This window comes from Myotis yumanensis, unplaced genomic scaffold, assembly GCF_028538775.1.
Source record: "Myotis yumanensis isolate MYYU_CA2020_CCGP unplaced genomic scaffold, mMyoYum1.0.hap1 SCAF_18, whole genome shotgun sequence".
Classification (NCBI taxonomy): Eukaryota; Metazoa; Chordata; class Mammalia; order Chiroptera; family Vespertilionidae; genus Myotis; species Myotis yumanensis.
The window spans coordinates 8,830,526-8,851,119 of NW_027223769.1; the positions used below are offsets into that span (position 1 = coordinate 8,830,526).

Genomic DNA, 20,594 nt, shown 5'->3' on the forward strand with positions numbered 1-20,594 from the left:
ATTATATAGGATTATAGCAGGTGAATCTTTCAGGCTGAACACTTCAGTGATAATTTAGTATAATTCCTCTTCTGTCAGCTGCCAACGTGCTTCACAGTCAATAGTTCCTGTAGCAGTTCTAAAACATGGCCAAAATTTTTTCAACAGGTAGAGAGTTGGGGGTCTGTCTCTGTCTCCTCTCATTGGGTCTGGGCAGGTGTGTGACTGCTTCAACCACAGAGTAAAGCAGAAGTGAGACTGGGTGCAAAAGGCAGCATTTACTGGAATGCTCACTCTGGAGCCGAGCCATGCAAGAAATTCAAATGTCCTGGGACAGCCACGCTGGGAGGATGCGCAAGCCGCTTGGACAGACGCTAAGTTGGAAGTCCCAACTGAGCCCAGTCTTTGATCCTTCCAGCCCAGACACCAGGCTTGTAAGGAAGCTCACAACCCATCCCTTCTCACTGAGCCACTCTGCCCTTTACGTCTCCTAGATGAGGACCTGGACATCACGAAGCAGAGACAAGCGGCCCCTGCTGCTCTCAGTCTGACTTTCTGAGCTACATAATCTTGAGCATAATAAATGGTTGCTATTTCATATCACTGAGTTTAGGGCGGTTTGTTATACAGCAGTAGAACTGGAACAGCTGCTCACTTAATAACTGCAGGATTTAAGTAGTATTCCTTTTTTGCAGAAACAAAAATCCATTCCCTACTCACACCACTATTTGAACATGCACAATAATTATTTCTGAATATAAAATGAATGCCCATCACAATCATTGTTAATCATGGTGCCATTTTACTTTCAGAATAGCTGTTGTGAAAGAATAATTGTACATTTCTCCTTGAATTTGACTGGAGAATGCCAACTTATAAACCGCATACAGAGCTCTCCATCCAAGTTACACCCAGGAGGCTTTTCTATATTTGAAAGTGAATATTCAGCTATAAACATAACAATGAGTGCAGAGCCTTGCTGCTGTTCCTGATGTGGTTACAGTAATTAGATAAGACTGGTCAAATGCTCTGGCTCAGAGATGCACAGCAATGACATGGAAGTGAGAGTTTTGATAGGCAATTATTCTGAAGACCAAAATTCCAGCACTACTTCAAAGCAGCCCTGTGGTTGTTATTATTTTTCTAATCTCTTTGGGACTTCTGGGGTGGGACGTGGCAGGTTGGTGGGAACAGGAGGAGAAACTGGGGCTGCTGACCCCTAGCATACAAAGGAAACTGGCTGTTGAGTGAATCATAATCTCCCCACCCCTTTCCCCTCCAAGGCAGCAATGATGCTGGCAGAAGCCACAGGGGCCCCCTGATTGACATTTTCCTAGTAGGCTGCCTATTGACTTTTAATGCCCAAACTTCGGACAGATACCCTGAAATAGGGCCACATTCTTCAGCTCCCCCAGGGCAGGGTCGTGGCCCCTTCAGTCCCCACGGAGCAGCAGCCTCTCCTCCTAGACCGCTCCTTCCTGGCCAGCTGAACTGTGTCCTCTCAGACGCTCCAGGACGTGATCATGTCTGCTCAGAACCCGCAGGTGGGCCATATTCTCTGAGTCCCAGAACTTCATAAAACATATGTACAGTACACTTTCCGGCTGACAATTACAAAGGAAAGTGTATAGTCACAGCTCTGTAACTCAATGCATTTCTAACAAAGCCACATGAGTCAGGTCTTCAATTACACCTCAAACAGGATGGTCAAGACTGCCAGCCACAGGCAGGCATCTGGAAAAATGCGTGGAGCTCTGCCAACCAGACAGGTACCTGGGTGCTCCGATGGACTAAGCAGGGTGGGGATCAACCATGCACAGTTTGGTGTGCAGCGAGTGATGCTTGGAGCATTTTCCAAGATAGTGAGTTATTCAGAGGTGCTTTCCGGTGTCGATTAATGTTTTAGGAAATTGTTTGGGGGCTTGTAGTTGATGGGCAAAACATTATAATTGTTGCCATTGAAAGTTATGGGAAACCTGCACTCAATTAGCGTTATCCTGCAGAGTATCTGGTTTTCAGCAACAGTGGGCAAGACTAACCAAAAAGGCCCTTAATTTCCTCTCAGTTTAGAGGCAGCAGCGCCCCCTGGTGGGCCCCCACAAGAGAGGCAGATGCTCTAGAAAAAACAGCGGGTGTCAGAAGCTGGGACCCAACCTCCAGCCTGGATGAAGGAAGAGGTGGGTCTCAGGCTGTGCTCACAGGGCCTGGTGCTCCTGTCTCCATCCTACGGGGCCTTTTCCTGTGTTGGCCAAAGGTGGATGTCTTTTTTTCTTATTGGGCATCTACATTCATTTTTTCTGGAAATAGCAACCCATTTTCCTTTGGGAACCCCCCACTCCCACTCATGTAATTCTTGAGGGTCAAACCTCCCTCCCAGCTCATGTGTCAGGTGTGCATGACTTGATAAGGGATGAGCATATGGCCCAGATCTGTCCAGTGAGAGCAGGCCTGGGGCTTTTTTGCTATGGCTGTTGGGAAAGAAGCATTCCCTTCCCACCGGCACTAAGTGGTCTATGGTGTGTAAGCGCAGAGTTGTTTGTTGTTTTTGGGGGGGAAGCGGGGCATCTCTGTCTCTGCTTGTAGGGGAGGCTGCTTGGATGTGAAGCTGACCCAGAGTAAAGCAGATTTGCGAGGAAAATAGGCACAGTTCTGATAAAAATATTTGAGCAGCTGGATCCAACAGTACCTGAAGCCAGCTGCTTCAGGACATCTCTGGTTATGAATCAATTCTTTTCTCCTGAGCCAGTGAGAATGAGAGGGTCACAGTCCCTGCCTGGTTTTTTCCAGGCCCTAATTCCTTGTTTCCTTCCCCCAAAATATCCTCATTGCTTCTTACATTTGCAAACTCAGAGGCCACATTAATCAAAACCAATTTTATTATTTAAAGAACAGCTTTTCATCAGGGATACCTAGATGGGATCCCCAGATGGCAGAACAATATTTACATGCGGGTCAGGAAGGGGAGTCTCAGGTAGTCCCAGGGCTGAGTGGGCCCGCCACTGTGGAAGACAGGACCCTGGAGGGAAGGTCTCCTTGCACTTGTGGGCTGGGCCCAAGAAGAAAAAAGTTCCATCCCAGGCCCAGGCTGGATCCCATGTGGGGCTGAGGCCACCTAGATTAACTTGGGCCCTGGAGGCGTCTGCAGCAAGGAGAGGTCAGGTCAGAGTTGAGTCACCATGCCGCTGGCTTCGGAGTGAGTCTGGGGAGACAATTGGGGCCTTCTGAGGTCTGAGAGGCTTCCCTGAAAGTCCCACAACTAGCCTCCTCTTCCAAGAAACCCTTTTTTAATCCCTGTTCCACAGGGTGCCTCTTCTAGGCCTGAGCAAAGGTCTCCAGAAAACCCTGCCTCCCTTGCCCCAATGAGAGTCCCAGACTTTCGTATCCTCTGGCCCCATCTGGGCCCAACTTTCACCTTTATGGCCTGGAAGATCCACTCCCGGAAGTCACTGACTTTGGTGTAGACGCCTGGCTTCTGGGCCAGGGCACAGCCAGTGCCCCAGCTCACAATGCCACAGAGCCGCCAACGTGGGGTCCGAGAGATGCTGTCCTCACACACGAAGGGGCCACCACTGTCACCCTGGTGGGGGCAGGGGAGGCAAGGCTGGAGGTGCTTTCGGATGGCCATGGGCTGTGGTACGGAGTCATCTGGCCCTGAGGTAGGAGCCTGACCACCCACTGCCCTGTGTCTCCATCTCTAGAGTGGCAGGGTCAGGGGCTGTCCCCCACAACCCCTCACCTGGCAGGCATCAATGCCACCCTCATGGTAGCCAGCACAGAACATCTTGGGCTTGATCTGGTTCCCGTAGAAGTCAGGACCGTTGCAGACATCGTTGCTGATTATGGGGACTCGGGCCTCCTGGAGTACCCCAGCCTGTTGGCCTGGGGGTGTGCGGGCAAGGCTGGGGAGAGCTGGTGAGCATGCACACCCTCCTCCCCTCCTGGTGCCCACCCCAGGCTCCTGTGTCCCTATGGCCCAGGGCCGAGAGGCACCAAACCTGCCAGACTGCCCTTCCCCCCCGGCCCAGGTCAGTCTCCCTATTGGCGGCTTCCCAGGCAGAGGGTGGGACTCACCGTAGTACTGCGTGTTGCCCCAGCCAGTCACCGTACAAATCTTGCCATCCACCAGGGCCTGGCCGGCAGCTGGGAGGCACACGGGCTGGATGTATTCTGTGAGAGAGACCACGCTGGTCCAGCCCTACCTGCAACCAGCGTCTGTCCAGCTGCCTCCAGTGCCCCTGACACACCCTTTCCTCTGTTCTTTAAAGCAGCTACAGCAGCAGTTGCTGTCTCCTGAGAGCTCACTCGGCATCAGGCACCTTCCCGTGTCAGTTCCTTTCATCTCCAGCAGCCCAGGGAGGAGGAGGACTCTCACCCCATTTCACAGAAGGGGGGACGAGGCCAAGGCACTTGTTCAAAGTCTCACAATGAGTGGCAAAGCCAGAATTTGAACCCAGATTGCCCAATTCTCAGGCCCGTGTTCTTTTTTTTTTTTCTCGTTCTTTTTTTTTTAATGTTTTTATTTATTTATTTTTAGAGAGAGAGGAAGGGAAAGAGAGAAACATCAATGATGATAGAGAAACATTGATCGGCTGCCTCCTACACACCCCCTACTGCGGATTGAGCCCGCAACCCAGGCATGTGCCCTGACTGGGAATCAAACCTGCGAACTTTGGTGCACGGGACGCTCAACCAGCTGAGCGACACTGGCCAGGACTCATATTCACCCTTTTAATCATGTCAATAATCCTAGGAAGTCCTTTTTACGGATGAGGGAAACTGAAGCACAGAGAGGTAAAGCCACAGGCCCCAGATCACGCAGCTGACAAGGACCTGCATCTGCCGTTGCAGCTGTGACCCCTCAGCCATGTTTTTTAAACCCAAGCCACTCCCACCCCATCCCCTGTGCCTCACGGACACTTCCTTACGTCAGTGCTGTCAACCCCTCACTCTTTTCACTACAGAGGAGACTTTATTTTGTTCTAAGGGGGGAAAGAACATGTATCACTCCCTTAAATGGAAAACCAGTATCATGAATCATTAAAAAGAAAATAACCATAAAAATAAGTATAATGCAAACCACAAAATGGTCCTGGCTTCCCTGGCACACAGCCTGGGGGCTGCAGGCTGATTCCAGTGCCAGGAGGCCTGGGCTCAAATCTCTGCCATTGGCCAGCTGTGGAATCTGAGACATCATTTACCTTCTCTCTGTTGGGCCCTCTCCCCGGGTGGAAAACAGGATGATAAACGGACCCACCACCCTAACTGGTTTGGCTCTGTGGCTAGAGCCTCGGCCTGCGGACTGAAGGGTCCCAGGTTCAGTTCCAGTCAAGGGCATGTACCTTGGTTGTGGGCACATCCCCAGGAGGGAGTGTGCAGGAGGCAGCTGATCGATGTTTCTAACTATCCCTCTCCCTTCTTCTCTGTAAAAAAATCAATAAAATATATTTTTAAAAATGGTGGGAGATTTATAAAAAATAATAATAATTTTTTTAAAAAAAGGACCCACCCTCCCAGGCTGTGGTGAGAACTAAATGAGCTTGTGCACAGGACCCTGAGAACAGGGCCTGACACAGAGAAGGCGCCGTGCAAGTGTTCGTGTTCATTCCTCTCATCACTGCATCACTTTATTGTACTATTTCACTATTACTATCCGACTGGTGCCTGTTGGAAGCCCATCACCACCACCATGGTTTTTATTATTATTACACACAATGGCCTGCTGAAAGCTGAAGCCCAAGGCCTGCCCTCAGCCCGCCAGGCAGCCTGGAGAAGTGTCAGAGACACCCTGGCCCCACGTGAGTCCTCCTCATTGGGAGCAAGGGAATGCCCTGGAGAGCTGCAGGGGGAATGACTCTTAGCTGCCTGATTCATCCATATATTTAAAACATTATCTTCATTTCATTTGATTGGGGTTTTTTTTGGTAAAAAATGTTTTTGATATATAATTCATATACCACACAATTCACCCACTTAGGATGCACAAGTCAGTGGTTTTTAGTGGGTTCACGGATGTTGAGTAGCATGCGGGGCACTACGAAGGCACATCCAGCACCACACTCAGTTTGAGGCCATTTTTGTCACCCCCAAAGAAACCCTGTGTCCTTAGCTGTCACCCCTAACCTCCCCACCCCCACCCCTGCCACCACGAATCTGCTTTCTTTCTCTATAGAGGTACCTATTCTGGACAGAAACATATAAACGGAATCACATAGTGACCTTTTGGTCCGACTTCTTTCTTAGCAGAATGTTTTCCAGGGTCGGCCATTGCATATCACAGAAATGTTTGTTCCTTTCTGTGGCCAAATAGTATTCTATTGTATGGATTGGCCACGTTTTTATCCATTTGTCAGAGGACAGACATGGTCGTGTCCACCTGTTGGCCACTGCGAACAGTGCTGCTGTGAATGCATGTGTACAAGCTCCTGTGTGGACACGCGTTTTCATTTCTTTGGGGCGTCCTCCAGCAGTGGAATCGCTGAGTCGCGTGGCAACTCCACGTTTCACTTTCTGAGGAACTGCCAGACTTTACAAAGCGGCCGCACTAGCCATTCCTACTTGGTGGGCACCCACTTGTGTCCCTCAAGAGCATTTCCCTTATCACCATGGACTCCTAGGCCCCTGGTCCCTCCTCTCACCTCACGGCCTCAGGAGTCCCCAGGCCAGGGCTCAGACTTACCTGTAAGGGGCAGGGGGCTGGAGAGGTGGACCAGAGCGATATCATTACTGTTCTCCTCACTGTTGGGATCCCGAAAGGGGAGATAGCCCCCGTGGTAGATTACTGCCTGAACCCCCATCTGCAGGCCGTGGGGTGAGGCCTGGGCAACAGCGCCGGCAAACACACTCCATCGTGACAGGACCCGGTTCCTCCTACCAGGGAACAGGAGGGGAGGGTGGCAGCCTGCCTGGGAACAGCCCCCCCACCTCACTGCCCCCGCTACCCTCCTCGGTGCCATGGGGGTCACTTACTCAGGGAAGCAGTGGGCAGCTGTCAGCACCCAGTCTCCGGAGAGCAGGGACCCGCCACAAAGGTGCGCTCCATCATAGCGGAGACTGACTTGCCATGGCCACTTGCCCAGGCTGGTGTCCTGGCCTCCCACAATGCGGTCTACGGGCAGCTTCCTACGGCCACAGTCTGTGAGAGAGGGGAGTCGGGGAGTGGGGGCCTGGAAGCCCTCAGGGCCAGCCCTGCCCCAGGAGGTCTGAGAGGACACGACCTGGTCCTTGGAGGACCTAAGAGGATATGGCCTGCTTGGGGTTGTCCGATGGGACAAGGCCCTGCCCTGGGAGATCTGAAGGGGACATGGACCCATCCTTGGGGGACATGGTCCTACCCTGGTCTCAGGAAGAGGGTTCTGAGTGTCAGGGTCTCACCTTGGCAGATGGTAGCCAGGAAGCGGCCCCTGGGACAGTCACTGTAAGAAAGACAGGGATGGGGACAGAGAGAAACAGAAAGAGGCCAGTTCAGACAGAGAAGGAAAGTGAGGAAGAGCAGGTAGGAGTGCCTTGGGAGCTGCGGGGCCAGGGTGTGTGCCCCCACCTGCCCACTGCCCTCCTCACCACACGGAGATGACCTCAAGCAGCCTCCGGGCGTAGGGCAGCCTTCCCTCGTCCACACAGAAGAAGCCTGACGTGCCGTTGGCACCCGCTGTCCGCACATCCAGCTCCGAGTGGGCCAGTGCCCTGGGCAGGGCAGGGGTCAGGCCTGCTCCTCCCACCCTCCCACTGCCACCCCTCCAAGGGACACCCCAGTACCTGAGGAAGCCCATCTCCTCACAGCTGAGTCCCGCCACCCTGGCATTGGAGCGCGAAGAGCACAGCAGCCGCCACGTCCCCTCCGTCTCGTCAAAGACTGTGAGCCGAGTGTCTGCTGGGCTGACCTGCACTGCAGGGAGACAGGACGGCCACACGCTCGCCTCCTGCCCAGCCTTCCTGGCTGCGCTCCGCCATGTGTTCTAGTCCGAGTCCCAGCAGGGCTGATCAGAGCACCCCATGCCCCCCACACTCCTGTGTCCAGAAGAGCACGTGACAAATTAGACCCAGGAACAGCCGCCCTGGGACTTGGCTGGCCCTGCTGGGAGCAGGGAAGCGCCTCTTTCCACAGGCCTTCCTAAGCTGGCTGCTCGCGCGCTCTAAGTCTGGGACTTTGCTGGGACATTTGGAAAAAGGGAAACTGTTTCGACCAGTCCCCCAAGGGAATGGTGTGTGAGGCTGCACGTGCTGAGGCCATCTTTGCCCACGTGAAGGGACAAATAAGCCAACATAGAGGAAAGCCAAGAGATTTCTGCGAATAGTTTTAAGCTCCTGATGGAGCCAGGCTTGAAGAACTCCCAGGAGTGGTTGAGTTAATCATTCCCTTTTTTCATTTAGCCAGTTTATTTTTTTTCTTCTGTCTTTTGCCATCTGAAGACCCTTGACTAATACATCAAATTGCCAAAATATTTAAAGACATCCTATAGTCTTAAATTTAAAAAAGAGGAAAGGATAGCTATCTTTCCTGTAGGACTTGTCAGAGCCTTGAGTATATTAAAGTGCATAATTCTCCAAGCAGAGGATGTAGTATTCATTCATTCACTCATTCATTCACCAAACTAAGCTTTAACTAGACTCATACTTCATGCTTCGTCCTAGGGGGGCGATGCTAGGCACACAAAGATGACTGAGACAGCCCTCACCAAGCCAAAGTCTGGGGTGAGGGAGATAACAAGAAACGCCACCCAACCAGGCACATCCTCACACGGAGACGAGGCAGGGCAGGGACACAGGAGGGCTGAGCAGCGCCTGGGCGGATTCCTCCTGCCTGGTGCCGGTGGTATTGAAAGCTGATGTCCTCTCAGCTCCTCACAGGCCACTCCCCACACATGGCCAGAGGACCCTTGCTCACCCCTAAGCCAGGCCACAGCCCTTAGTCATATTTATTTACATGCCCCACTCAGTACATGCCGGCTCTAGTTTAGGTAGTGAGCAAATCAGACAAAACCCCTGCTCTGTGGCATTCAAAGGCCAATAGGTGAGATGGATAAGGAAAGGTACCGATAAGGAAAATAGATCATGTGTCACCAAAGAAGGGGCCAGGGAGACAAATCAAGCTTTGACAGTCAGGGTGCTGGTGTGAGCAGTGAGGCTGCGATTTTCAATAGCTGGGAAGGAAAGCTTCCTGAGAAGTGGTAAGGGAACGAAGACCTGAAGGAAGTGAGAAAGAGAGTTGTGAAGAAAAGTGAGGGGACAGAAAACTAGGCCAAGGGAAGGGAATGCAAGTGCAAAGATTCTCAGGCTGGGGGTGGGGGCTGAGGAATAGCAAGGAGGCTGGAGCAAAGTGAGCGAGGGGAAGATGAGGCAGGAGACGGACTGGATCAACGCTAGGGACTTTGCTTTTACCAGGAGTGAGGTGCTCCTGGGAGGATCTGAGCCAGGAGGGCTCTGACCTGCCTAGGGTTCACAGGCTCCCTCTGGCTGTGTGTGGAGAACAGGGCGGGGGAGGGAAGGGGGGGCGGGGGGAGCAGGAGATAGAGGTGGCTGTGATGTCCAGAAGGGGGAGGATGGAGGCTGGGCCAGGGTGGAGCACTGGAGGGGGAGAAGAGTTTAGATTTTGGACAGATTTTACAGGTGGAGCCCGCAGGGTTTGGGGACAATTGGATTAAGGAAAGAGAGGGGTCAAGGGCAATTCCAAGGTGTTTGGCCTGAGCCACTTGAAGGACTAAGCTGCCACTGACAGGGATGAGGAAAGCGGGAGGTAGGTTTGGGGGAAGATCGGCTGTGGGCCTCTCCTTTTCTCCTGCCTCCACATGACGGCTGTTCTGAGAGCACATTCTGGGACCCTGATTCTGGTGAAAGTCACTTTCGCAACCTGTCAGGGAAAACCCAGTGAGACCACACCAAGCTGAGCGATCTTCCCCAAGCCCCACAGATCTGGGCAAGGACTTCCAGGGAGAACCCTGTCCTGCTGAGGACCTACTGTGCACCAGCGCGATGCTACATGCTCTCCGTCACTGTACCCCAAGGCCACAAAGGTCATCCCCATTTTCCAGATGGGTGAGGGGAAGCTGGGGGAGGCGGGGTGACTTGCCCCGCATCGCCAAATGAGGCAGAGAGGATATGTACTCAGGCCCCAGTGACTCCAAACCCCAAGCTCTTAACGTTGCCCTACACAGCCTCTTAGGCAACTTCCCCTCGTAAGGGTGAAACAATAATAGCGCAGAAATAATCATACTGACTACGTTTCCTGGGGTTGTCCATGGGCTGGCCCCATGCTATGTGTCATATTCTCTCCCACACCATCCCGGGAGGTAGAGACCATTCCTATGCCCATCTTACAGAGGAAGAAACAGCCTCTGAAAGCCTGGGGGGGGGGGGGGGGGGCTGGAGGTGGTTAATGGGGGGGAAAGGGGACATATGTAATACTTTCAACAAAAAAGATTTAAAAATAAAAATAAATAATTTTTAAAAGGAAAAGAAACAGCCTCAGAAAGAATGTATTTTTCCAGGGGCCTAAAAACTGGCAGAGCCAGGATTTCAAACCAGGCCTGCTGACCTGCATACCCATTGCTCCTTCTGTGGGTCTAACAGAGACCCTTACTTGTCCCCACCCCAAATACACTCACCCACAGCCCAGACTAAGAGCTTCCTGGCTAATAAGAAAAGATGAAATGCTGCCACTTGCAACAACATGAATGGATCTTGAAATGTCGTGCTGACTGAAATAAGTCAGTCAAGAATCTTATGATTTCACTCATATGTGGGATATAAAACTAAAAGCAACAAATGAACAGACAAGATAAACAAACAAAAACTCACAGACACAGACAATATGGTAGTTACCAGAGGAAGGGGGTTGGGGGGCAAGTAAAGGGCAAAGGGGGTCAAATATATGGTGACGGAGGAAGATTTGCCTTTGGGTAATGAACACATGATGCAATATACAGATCATTTTTCATAGAAATGCATGCTTGAAGTCTATAACCAATGTCATCCCAATATATTTAATTAAAAAAAAATTTTTTTAAGGCGTTTCCTGGCTTGCTTGCTTGCTTTAATCATGGCCCCTTGCTCTGGGGTTGGGCAGGGGGTTCCTGGCACTTCTGTTGGGTGGTACCCACCACCCCCTGAGTTCCAAGACCAAGACTTGGATTTGAAATACCAAGTGGGGTGGAGTAAATTCTTACTTTGAAATAAGTGCTCCAGAAATGTGATTTCCAAAAAGCATGAGGTTTTAGGAAAACATCACTTTATGATTGTGTTTTAGGGAAGGTGGAGGGGGAAGAAATGTAAAATGCCTTATAATTTAGAATTCAGTGGCCTTATTTTGTGCCACTCTTTCTCTCACTTTTAAATTCTTTATTCTCATTTGTATTATTTTAGTCAATGCAAAGTGTGTTCTGGGTCACTTGGTTTGCTTACCAAATTGTCTGATATATTTACAAGTGTGACAACCCCAGAAAAATGAGGCAAGGGTATAGTTTTATTTTTTTGTGGGGTTTTTTTGTTTTGTAATTTCCCAACACTTTTTGAAAACCCCAAGTATAGCTGAAGGGCAAGGGTGCTGGCACTGGCCTGAGCTGGTCAGAACTGTGGCCTGTTACCTTCCGTTCAGTGAAGCCCAGGACAAGTTAGTTCATCTTAGTGGTTTGTATTTGTGCTCATTCGTTAAGCAAAGATTTCCTGCCCTAGCCAGTTTGGCTCATTGGATAGAGCGTCGGACTGCAGACCAAAGGGTCCTGGGTTCGAGTCTGGTCAAGGGCACGTATCTAGGTTGCAGGTTTCTCCCTAGGTTGCAGGCTTCTCCCCGGTCCAGGCCCTGGTCGGGGCACATGCAGGAGGCAAACTCTCCCTCGCTCTTCTACTCTCTCTAAAAAATCAGTGGAAAAATATCCTCAAGTAAGGATTAAAAATAAATTCCTGAGCACCCACCATGTTCAGGACACTGTCTGGGGCAGTAAAAAAAACAAAATGCCCTGCCCTCCTAAAATTCTCCAGGAGTAAATAATCCACTGTGAGTGTGAGGAGCGTTCTACCCTGGCAGCAGGATGGCCATGGGCTTGGGGAACATGTGGTCTGGGAGTGCCGGAAGGCCTTGCTCAGGGAAGTTAAGCCAATGTTTACCTAGTTGGCTGGGAGCCAAGCCCTGCCTGGATCATTATGTCCTCTAATTCTCACCCCGAGCTTACAGATGAGAACATGGAGACTCTGCCAGGGCCCCCACTTGGCAGTGACACTGCAGAACCCTGAAACCTGCCTCTAGGTACGAGCTGGAAAGAGGTGGGTGAACAAAGGCTATAGTGCCAGGAGGGTCCTTCAAGGGTGTGAGAGTGCCAGGGGCAAGTGTGAAGTGAGGGTGTAGAAAGCCCTCGCTGAGAACCCAATGGTGGTGGGGAGCCATGGAGGGACTTGGCAGGGGCATGATCCCTCTGCCCTGCCCCTGATGTGACATGTGGTCTTGGGCAAGTCAGTGCACTTCAATGGCCTCAGTTTCCCCACCTGGGGTGATGAAAATAGCTCCAGCTTCACCAGGCTATTGTGCAAGGACCACAGCCAGGGCCTGTGTGAGCATATGTGAGTCCTCACTATGGCAGCTCCCATTTCTTGAGGAGCCATAGCACGTAGAGGTTCTGCATAAGAGCTGAATCCAGCGGCCGGGTTCCAGACCCCAGAGCTTACTAGCCGTGACCTGCAGCATATCGCCTGGCCTTTGTGTGCCTCAGTTTCCCCATATTAAAATGGGCTGTTGTGAGGATTTAATGAATGGACACCTGTAGGGCCAAGGCCTGTGCCTGGCACATGTAAGTGCTGCTATGACAACTAGCACTGATGTTGGCTTCCCTTGCCTGGATTTTCATTTCTTCTCTTAATGTGAGCTGAGTCCTTTATGGAAGTAGATGAGGCGCATGGGAGTGAAAAAGATATCCCATCACCCAACTTCCCCTTCCTTCCTGCTGTCCTGGACCACGAAAAGGCAGCTTGGAGTTGGCATTTTGGGCAGTTTATTCATTCATTCCACAATGAGCTTCTGTGCCTGTTAGCAGTGTGGTCATTTTCTCCTGCAGACATATCTCTATCAAGCAAGTCTAAGAGCTACTCCTGGTCCCATCACTGACCAGCTGTGTGTCCTCTCTGGTCCTCACTTTCCACATCTGTGAATGAGGTAATAGAAGCTACCTTCTAGGGGAGCTAGAAGAGCTCGCTGGGTTCATACAGTGCCTCTCAGACATGTTTTGTGTACGCTCTGCAGTAAAAAACAAAACAAAAAAAAACAGCTTTCCATCGTGATGTGGCCTTGAACTTATGTTTTCTGAGGCAAACCATGCCATGGCTCTGAGCCTCAGTTTCCCCATCTTTAAAATGGAGAGAATAACAGTCCCACCCTCATAAAACCAAAATAAAAGATTAGCAAGAGTTTTCTTACTGAGAGAGACTCATTCGAATATTTTCTAGTCTCATCTACTTCATACGTTTTATTTTATTTTTTTTAAATATATTTTATTGATTTTTTTTACAGAGAGGAAGGGAGAGAGATAGAGAGTTAGAAACGTCGATGAGAGAGAAACATCGATCAGCTGCCTCCCGCACATCTCCTACGGGGATGTGCCCGCAACCCAGGTACATGCCCTTGACCGGAATCGAACCTGGGACCTTTCAGTCCGCAGGCTGACGCTCTATCCACTGAGCCAAACCGGTTTCGGCATACTTCATACGTTTTAAAATCCGATTTTCCACTCACTGATTTAATTTTATGATACATTAATGGGTAACACATTTAGAGTCTGAAAAACACTGGGTTAGACGAGTGAATTGCTTTCAGCAGCACCTGGTCCAGACAAGCACTCGGCACAAGTGCATTCATTCCAACCCCCTCCACGGAGCTCCCCCAGCACAGGTTCCTCCAGGCGCCCCAGAGGGCCCTGCTTTACTCACCCGGATACAGTGGCTTCTGATCACTCCTGAGTAGAACGGTCACTGCAGAGAAGGCAGAGGTGAGGGCAGGTAGGCTGGGGCCGCAGGGGCAGGGGAGGGTAGAGGTGCAGGGGGCCGCTCTCACCAATGGCCCAGGACGCTGCCCCGATGCCTGTCAGGAGCAGCAGGGTCCCTGCAGTGAGAGCTGCTACCTTGGATCCAGAACAGCATGGCACAGTCCGGCCACCTGCAACAGAGACCATGCTGGGGCCACTGCCAGGCCGTCCTCATCAGGGTGGGGTCTGGACATAGGGCCAGCTCGGTCTCCCCCACATGTCGGAGCCTACCAGGCCCAGTTGGCAGGGCTGCCTCTCCCCTGCAGCGAGGACGGCCAGGTGTCCAGCTCCTCAAGGGTTGCAGCTGGGAAGGGGAGTGGCTGGGACAGCTGCCACCCTCGCTGCCTGCACTCCTGGCATTTCTCCTCCCCCAGTGACGCTGCTTTTAGCTCCGTCATCACGTTGGGACATCTCTTCCTGGACCTCTCACTTCTGCTAACTTTCCCAGACGTTCTTGGAGCCTCTTGGGGGCTGTGACGCCTGACCTTTGCCCTCTTGGCAGCTTTCTTCCCTGCTGTTTGGCATTCCCTCACTGCCTCGTTTCTCTCTAACGTTCCAGACCCTCTGTCCCTGGGTACCAGACTTTCCCCACAGGACCCAGCTCCAACGTCAAGTTTGCCCCTGGAGGTTAAGAACTTAAGTTTGAAAACTTGCCAGCCTCACTTATAAATACTAACCTTCCCCACTCTTAGCTGAGACCTTGGACAGGTGACATCACCTTTTTGAGCCTCAGTTTCCTCATCTATTTAACGGGCATCCACCTAGTACTCACCTCTAAAAATAATACTTTCAAATAATGAAGTTCTTTTAAATAATAATAGCCAAACTTTTTATCAGATGCTTATCATGCTCCAAGTACTGCTCTAAATGCATTAATTTATTCAGTCCTTATCTCAGTTATGAGTCCCATTTTTCATATAGGGGAAACTGAGGCCCAGAGAAGAATCACATGCCTGAAGTGACTCCGCTAGCAAGAGTCGGTGCTGGGTCCTGAACCCTGGGAAGATTTGGAGCTGGGGCTCAAATGTATAACTACTAAGCCATGCTACCTCTCCCTGTACATAGTCCCTGGCATATAGCAAGTTCTCAAAAAGTGCCTTTCAGTCATTAAAGCAGTGTGGCCCTGGCAACTCCCTTTACCTCTGTGGGCCTCAGTCTTCTCATTGGTAAAATGGAGCCTATTCATTCATTGTCTGGTTGAGCAGCTGCTGTGTACTGGGTACCATTCTAGGCTCTGGGGACACATCTCAAAACAAGACGGACGAGATGCTGGCCAGGGGGCTCACATTCTCACGTGTGTAAGGTGAGGGGGAAGTAAACAAGTAGACAATAAATGAACTTGATCATTTCCAGTTGTGGCAAAGACTATAAAGAAATAATGCATGTTGGGGCAGCAGGGTGCTCAAGGAGAGCCTCCCTAATAAGTGATTTTTTAAAAAATATGGGTTTGTGTTGTTTTGTTTTGTTTTTACTGATGAGAGAGAGAGAGAAAGAGATAGAAACATCAATGAGAGAGAAAGCTCATTGATCAGCTGCCTCATGCACGCCCCATACTGGGAATCGAGCCTGCAACCCAGGCATGTGCCCTGACCAGGAATCAAACCAGTAACCTCTTGGTTCATGGGTCGATGCTCAACCACTGAGCCACACAAGCCCGGCCCTAATAAGTGACTTTTGAGCTAAGACCTGAAGGGTGAGGCCAGCCATGCAAAGATCTTAAGGAAGAACACTGTGGGCAGAGGGAACAGCATAGTCAAAGGCCTTGAGGCAAGAATAAGCATGATCTGTTAGAGGGCAAGAGAGGCCACTGATATGGCCAGAATGGCATGCACTTGGGGAAGACAGTGGAACCAAAGCTGGGGCCAACCAGGGAGGCCTGGGACCTGAGGAGAAGATGGATTTTATTCCTTGTACAGCAGGGCCCCTGGGGATTAAAAGCCAACCCCTTTGCTAGGCATTTCAGACAGAACAAAGAGAAAAGGCTGCTGAAAGCCTTCAGCTGGGCCTGGCATGTGCCTGACTGCCCTTGGCATCTGCAAGGCACTCCCAGGGCTACAAGAGACCCCATTTTCTCAGCTGTGGCATGGTCGTCTGGGCAATAGGCACAGGGCCAGCCAAGCACCCGGAACAGAGCAGGGAGTGGTTCAGGACCTTCCTGGGATGGGCCACTTTCTGGGTGTCTTAAGAATTTGAGAGCCCAGCATTCTCGTCAGGCACGAGAGAACACTCCCTCCCTCCAAAGAGGCCCAGCTGGCAGACCTCGCCATGTCTCAGGAGGGCCTCCCAGGCCCACTCCCAACTCTGTACCCAAGCATTGTCCTGGTTCTGGTGGGCGGTCCTGGTTCCTTGGTTTTCAGCCGTGCTCTGCTGTGCCTGCTAAGGCAGGAAGCTGCCACCCATGTCTCTGAGGGCGAGAGGAAGAGACTCCTTCCATGCCCTCTGGTTCAGGGAACTCGAGCAACCCCCAAACAGGTGCCTCTGGCGGACAGGCAGCGCCCTCGCTCTGAGAGAGGGCCATCCTTGTCGTGATGCTATGGGAGCCACAGGCCTTTGAGACCAGTGAGCAGCCCCCCGCCCCCCGCCCCGACTTCACCCAGAGGCTCCGCTCTGCACTCCTGCAGGGGCACCTCCTTCTGCCCCCACCGTTTGTCTGTAAAACCCTCACAAGTGACGTCTCTGGCTCCTTGTCTCTGAGACTCCACTCAGCGGACGGCTTCATGTCTCAGTCCCCCTCAGACCCAACTTCAGCTTCCTGAATGGAAGGCCCCTCATTTAAATTCTGGGACACCCAAGGCCTTTCCTTCTCCTTCTCCAACAGTGCCTTCTCCATCTCCTGACCTAGTTATCTCTGAAATCTGGAATTCACCGAGCAGGCATGGTCTCTCCCCGCGCCCCGCTCATGCCGCCTCCCTTCCAAGTCTGTCTCACCCGCCTCCACAGCCTCAGTTTCCCTTTTCTGTCCTGGGCTGGGACTCTCCTGCAGATTAGGGTCCTGCAGCCTCTTAGACGTCCCCTCCTGGAATCCTCTAGTCCTTTCACACCTCAGGTCCCACACTGGCCTCCATGTCTCCCCAAACCCCCAGGTCCCATCTGCGGCCCTCATCCTCAGGCCTGCCCCTCCTCTGCAGGACACCCCCTCCCGTCAGAGCTTGCAGGTCCCCAGCTTGCAGGCCTCCTGAATGTCTCCTGTCCACCTTCTCCTTCCCTGCCCCTGACTCAGGCTCCTCCTCTGGTCCAGCCTCTACATGGAAGCTTGGGGGCTCTTCCTAAATATCAAACCCAACCTGTCGTCACTTTCCCTAGAACTCTCCGTGACTCCCCAATGTTCCACAGGACATAGTCCAAGGCCCTCAGCCCTGTGGCGCCAGCAACCCTAGCACATAAGCACGGCTGTTAGAGATTTGAGAGTTGAACATATATTTCCCCTAATCTGAGAGCCCTTCCAAAAAACAACTGAAACCACAGAACTTACAAATATAAGTTAGAAAAGAGAAACAATGAATAACAGACAGTGCCATCTTGTGGAGAGACCCAGCACACCCAGGCATCTGCCTGCCCCTCCTCAAAAACAGTGCGAACAGACCTCATCACCCTCTCAGCTCCATTTCAACTTTACTCCCAGGAATACCCAAAGCAGCCATGTGCCACCGCACCCCCAGCAGTCTGTTACTTGCCGACATTTAGCTAGGCCAGTGGTCGGCAAACTGATTAGTCAACAGAGCCAAATATCAACAGTACAACGATTGAAATGTCTTTTGAGAGCCAAATTTTTTAAACTTAAACTATATAGGTAGGTACATTGTTATTAACTTAATTAGGGTACTCCTAAGGCTTAGGAAGAGCCACACTCAAGGGGCCAAAGAGCCGTATGTGGCTCGCAAGCCGCAGTTTGCCAACCACCGAGCTAGGCTGTTCCCTCTGCCTGGCATACCCTGCTACTCCCTCCTCATGATGAGTGTCAACTCAGATATCACCTCCTCCAAGGCTGAGTCCCCAGGAGCACCAAGACCCTCGAGCTGGGCCTCACACAAAACCAAGCAGCCACGGCAGCAGCAATGGCTCTCAACCCGCATGCCAACGCACGGTCCTGTCCTGCGGATCCTCAAGTCTTTGCAACTGTTCGTGAGGAAGGTACCATTGTTATCCCCACCCTGACTTATGGGTGAGGAAAAGAGGCCCAGAGAGGTGCGGCCACCTACCCCAGGTCACCCAGCAAGTAAGCACAGCACCACAACCTTTCAGCATCTGTGTCCAGGTTTGACCACACTCTCCAGCCAGACTCCCCCGCAAGACAGGGCCTGAGCTGCCTGAGGATGCACTGGAGCCCACTGTGCCTCAGTTCTCTCTGTACCCAGACCTGTCCATCCTTCCCAATGTCGTCTGCAAAACAGAGATGATACCCATGCACACCTCACAAGGTGGTATGAGTATTGAAATGCAGGGAGTGCCTCCTCCTGAGCCCCTGGAAGCTTGGCCGCACTCTGGCCATCGCTGAATGGTTGGGTCTGAGTGGCTAACGGTACTGAGACCCAAGGAGGCCAGGGATTCACACTGATCATTGCAGACGACATACTCAGCACTTCCTGCATTAAATACTCGCACCACCCTGTGAGGTGTGCGTGAGTACCATCTCCATTTTACAGATGAAGAAACTGAGGCCCAGAGAGTTAGGCATACTGCTTGCTCAGGGCCTTAAAGCTAGAAAGCACTACTGCCTAGGACCGAACCCAGCTAGCCTGGTTCCAGGAGGAAGAGAGGGAGTCGGCCAGCTCGAGGGCGGGAGAAAAAGCCGCCCCTCCTGGGCCCCCAGCTGGCTCCCACGTGTGGAGAAGGGTGACATATCCAGGCGTGGGGCGTGGGGAGCCCTGGCTGGGGGCTGCCAAGAGCCCTTGAGTGCCAGCCACTCGGCAGTGGCTTCTTCCCATTGCCCTGGAGTAGTTTCTCTGCTCTTTCTCCCTCTCCTTCTGTCCTGCCAGGTCCAAAGTCCTCCCTCTGCCCTTTTGCCCACAATGCCAGGCGGCAGGGGGAATGTCTGAATTGGTGGGGGTCTCAGATCCCTGGGATTCCAAGTCGGCTGACCTCTGTCATGAGCTTTGGTTAGCAGCGTACATCTCACACGCTAAGCCCCTCCGTCACCTTGCTCCCAACCTCACGCCCTGCCCTGCTGCTGTCCCTGCTCCCAACAACCTCATGTGGCATTAGGATCCATGCTTGACCCAGGGGGAAATTGAAGTCCAGAAAAATGATGTCACGTGCACAAGATCATACAACAAAAGAGTGGCAGAAGCAGATTCAAACTCAGGCTCAAAGGTTCCACTCCAGAGTCTGTGTCCTTAACCGTCACAGCCAGTCTCCCCACCATAGCCCCGAAGGAAGGAGAGGCCCAGGGCCAGCTGAGGAATTGCTGGGAGGTGAGGGGAAACTGAGGCAAGGAGCCGGAAGGTCATGCGGGGTAGCAGGTGGGAAGGTGGTGGCACAGACTCACAGAACATGTGGTTAATAGTTAATCAGGTGAAGGCTTCAGAGGGGGTGGGGATGAGCCCAGGAGGAGTGCCAGAGAGAGGGGGCTCCAAGGGGGTGGAGGGCTGGGAAGAAAGCACAGAGGGAGGGGCGTCAGGCAGAGCTAAAGCTGGGGCTCAGGGAAAGGGGGACTCACCCTCCTTCTCCGCCATGTCACAGCCTCTTGTTAATGATTCCCCGGCTGACCTCCTGGGCCGGGGCAGGACCTGTGGGGAGAGGAACAGAAAGGCAGGGCCTGGGGAGCCCAGCCCAGCTCCAGTGCCCCCAGTCCCAGGCGCACATCCAGGGAGGCTGGAGGACCTGGGCCCTGGCCAGAGCACGCCGTGATCACGGACGCAGATTAGGCCGGGTTCAAGGATGGGGTCAGTGTCTGACCGGTGGCCAGGGATACACCTTGATGTGCAGGCTGGGGGCTCCCATGTCTGAGCCTGGAGGACAGCGGACTGAGGGTCTCAATTCCTAGGCAGAGTGGGGGCCTGAAACCCTGGGTCCTAGGGAAAGATGGTTTTGGGGGCCAGGACTCCGTGGTATGAGGTTGGAGGGCTGGAGGGGCAGGACACCTAGTTCTGAGGGAGAAGGAGACTGGGGCCCAATCTCTGAATCTGAAGAAGGGGGGGCTGCTCCAAGGCCCTTGGAGAGAAGTCAAAGAGCCCACTCCTGGGGTCCCTGGGAGTCCCTCAATTGGGAGGGGAGCATTAGGCTGGGTGGGAGTGAGGGGACCCTGGCCTGGCGGCGACTGGAACTGAGGGCCCTGGTCCTTACCCTGGGGTCCGGCCGGTGGGGGCGAAGCTGAGAGATGGTGCCAGTTGCGGGTCAGTCTCCAGGCCTGGGCAGGAGCATGGTGGCCCCGCAGCGGCGGCCAGGAGGCAGAGGCAGCGGCGTGGGGCCTGCTAGGCCTGGCTGCCTCACCTGAGGAGGAGGGGGCTGGGCAGGAGGCGGGGAAAGGGGTGTGGAGGGGCGGGCAAAGGGATTGGCAGCGCCAGAGGCCACCTGGCTGGTGGGGCAGGGTTTGCAGGGGCTGGACCAGGGGAGCCTGCCTCCCTCCAGCCTGAGGGGTGGGCCCAGGTGTGCCAGTCAGGGGAGGTGGGAGTAGGG

General features: G+C 52.7%; 1 protein-coding gene across 3 annotated transcripts; it reads right to left on the reverse strand.

Moving 5' to 3' along the window:
- Positions 1 to 2,837: 2,837 nt before the first annotated feature.
- Positions 2,838 to 20,431, reverse strand: HPN (hepsin). Of its 3 annotated transcripts, XM_070398006.1 has the most exons (13): positions 20,262 to 20,431; positions 19,636 to 19,705; positions 14,009 to 14,110; positions 13,885 to 13,926; positions 7,732 to 7,861; positions 7,537 to 7,659; positions 7,351 to 7,391; positions 6,946 to 7,111; positions 6,656 to 6,846; positions 4,051 to 4,146; positions 3,716 to 3,858; positions 3,392 to 3,556; positions 2,838 to 3,178 (listed from the first exon to the last, which is right to left on the reverse strand). In XM_070398006.1, the coding sequence occupies exons 2-13, from the start codon at positions 19,649 to 19,651 to the stop codon at positions 3,140 to 3,142; spliced, it is 1,254 nt and encodes a 417-aa protein (XP_070254107.1). In that variant the 5' UTR covers positions 19,652 to 19,705; positions 20,262 to 20,431; the 3' UTR covers positions 2,838 to 3,139. The 3 variants fall into 3 exon arrangements, with proteins under 3 accessions (XP_070254107.1, XP_070254109.1, XP_070254108.1); XM_070398008.1 differs by lacking the exon at positions 7,537 to 7,659; XM_070398007.1 differs by lacking the exon at positions 20,262 to 20,431 and having other exon boundaries at positions 19,636 to 19,724.
- Between the last annotated feature and the right edge of the window lie 163 nt (positions 20,432 to 20,594).

Coding starts and splice junctions, on each gene's coding strand:
- HPN (XM_070398006.1), bottom strand. Junction 13,927..14,008: donor GGCAGCGTCCTGGGCCATTG/GTGAGAGCGGCC, acceptor CCTTCTCTGCAG/TGACCGTTCTACTCAGGAGT. Junction 3,859..4,050: donor GGGCAACACGCAGTACTACG/GTGAGTCCCACC, acceptor GCACACCCCCAG/GCCAACAGGCTGGGGTACTC.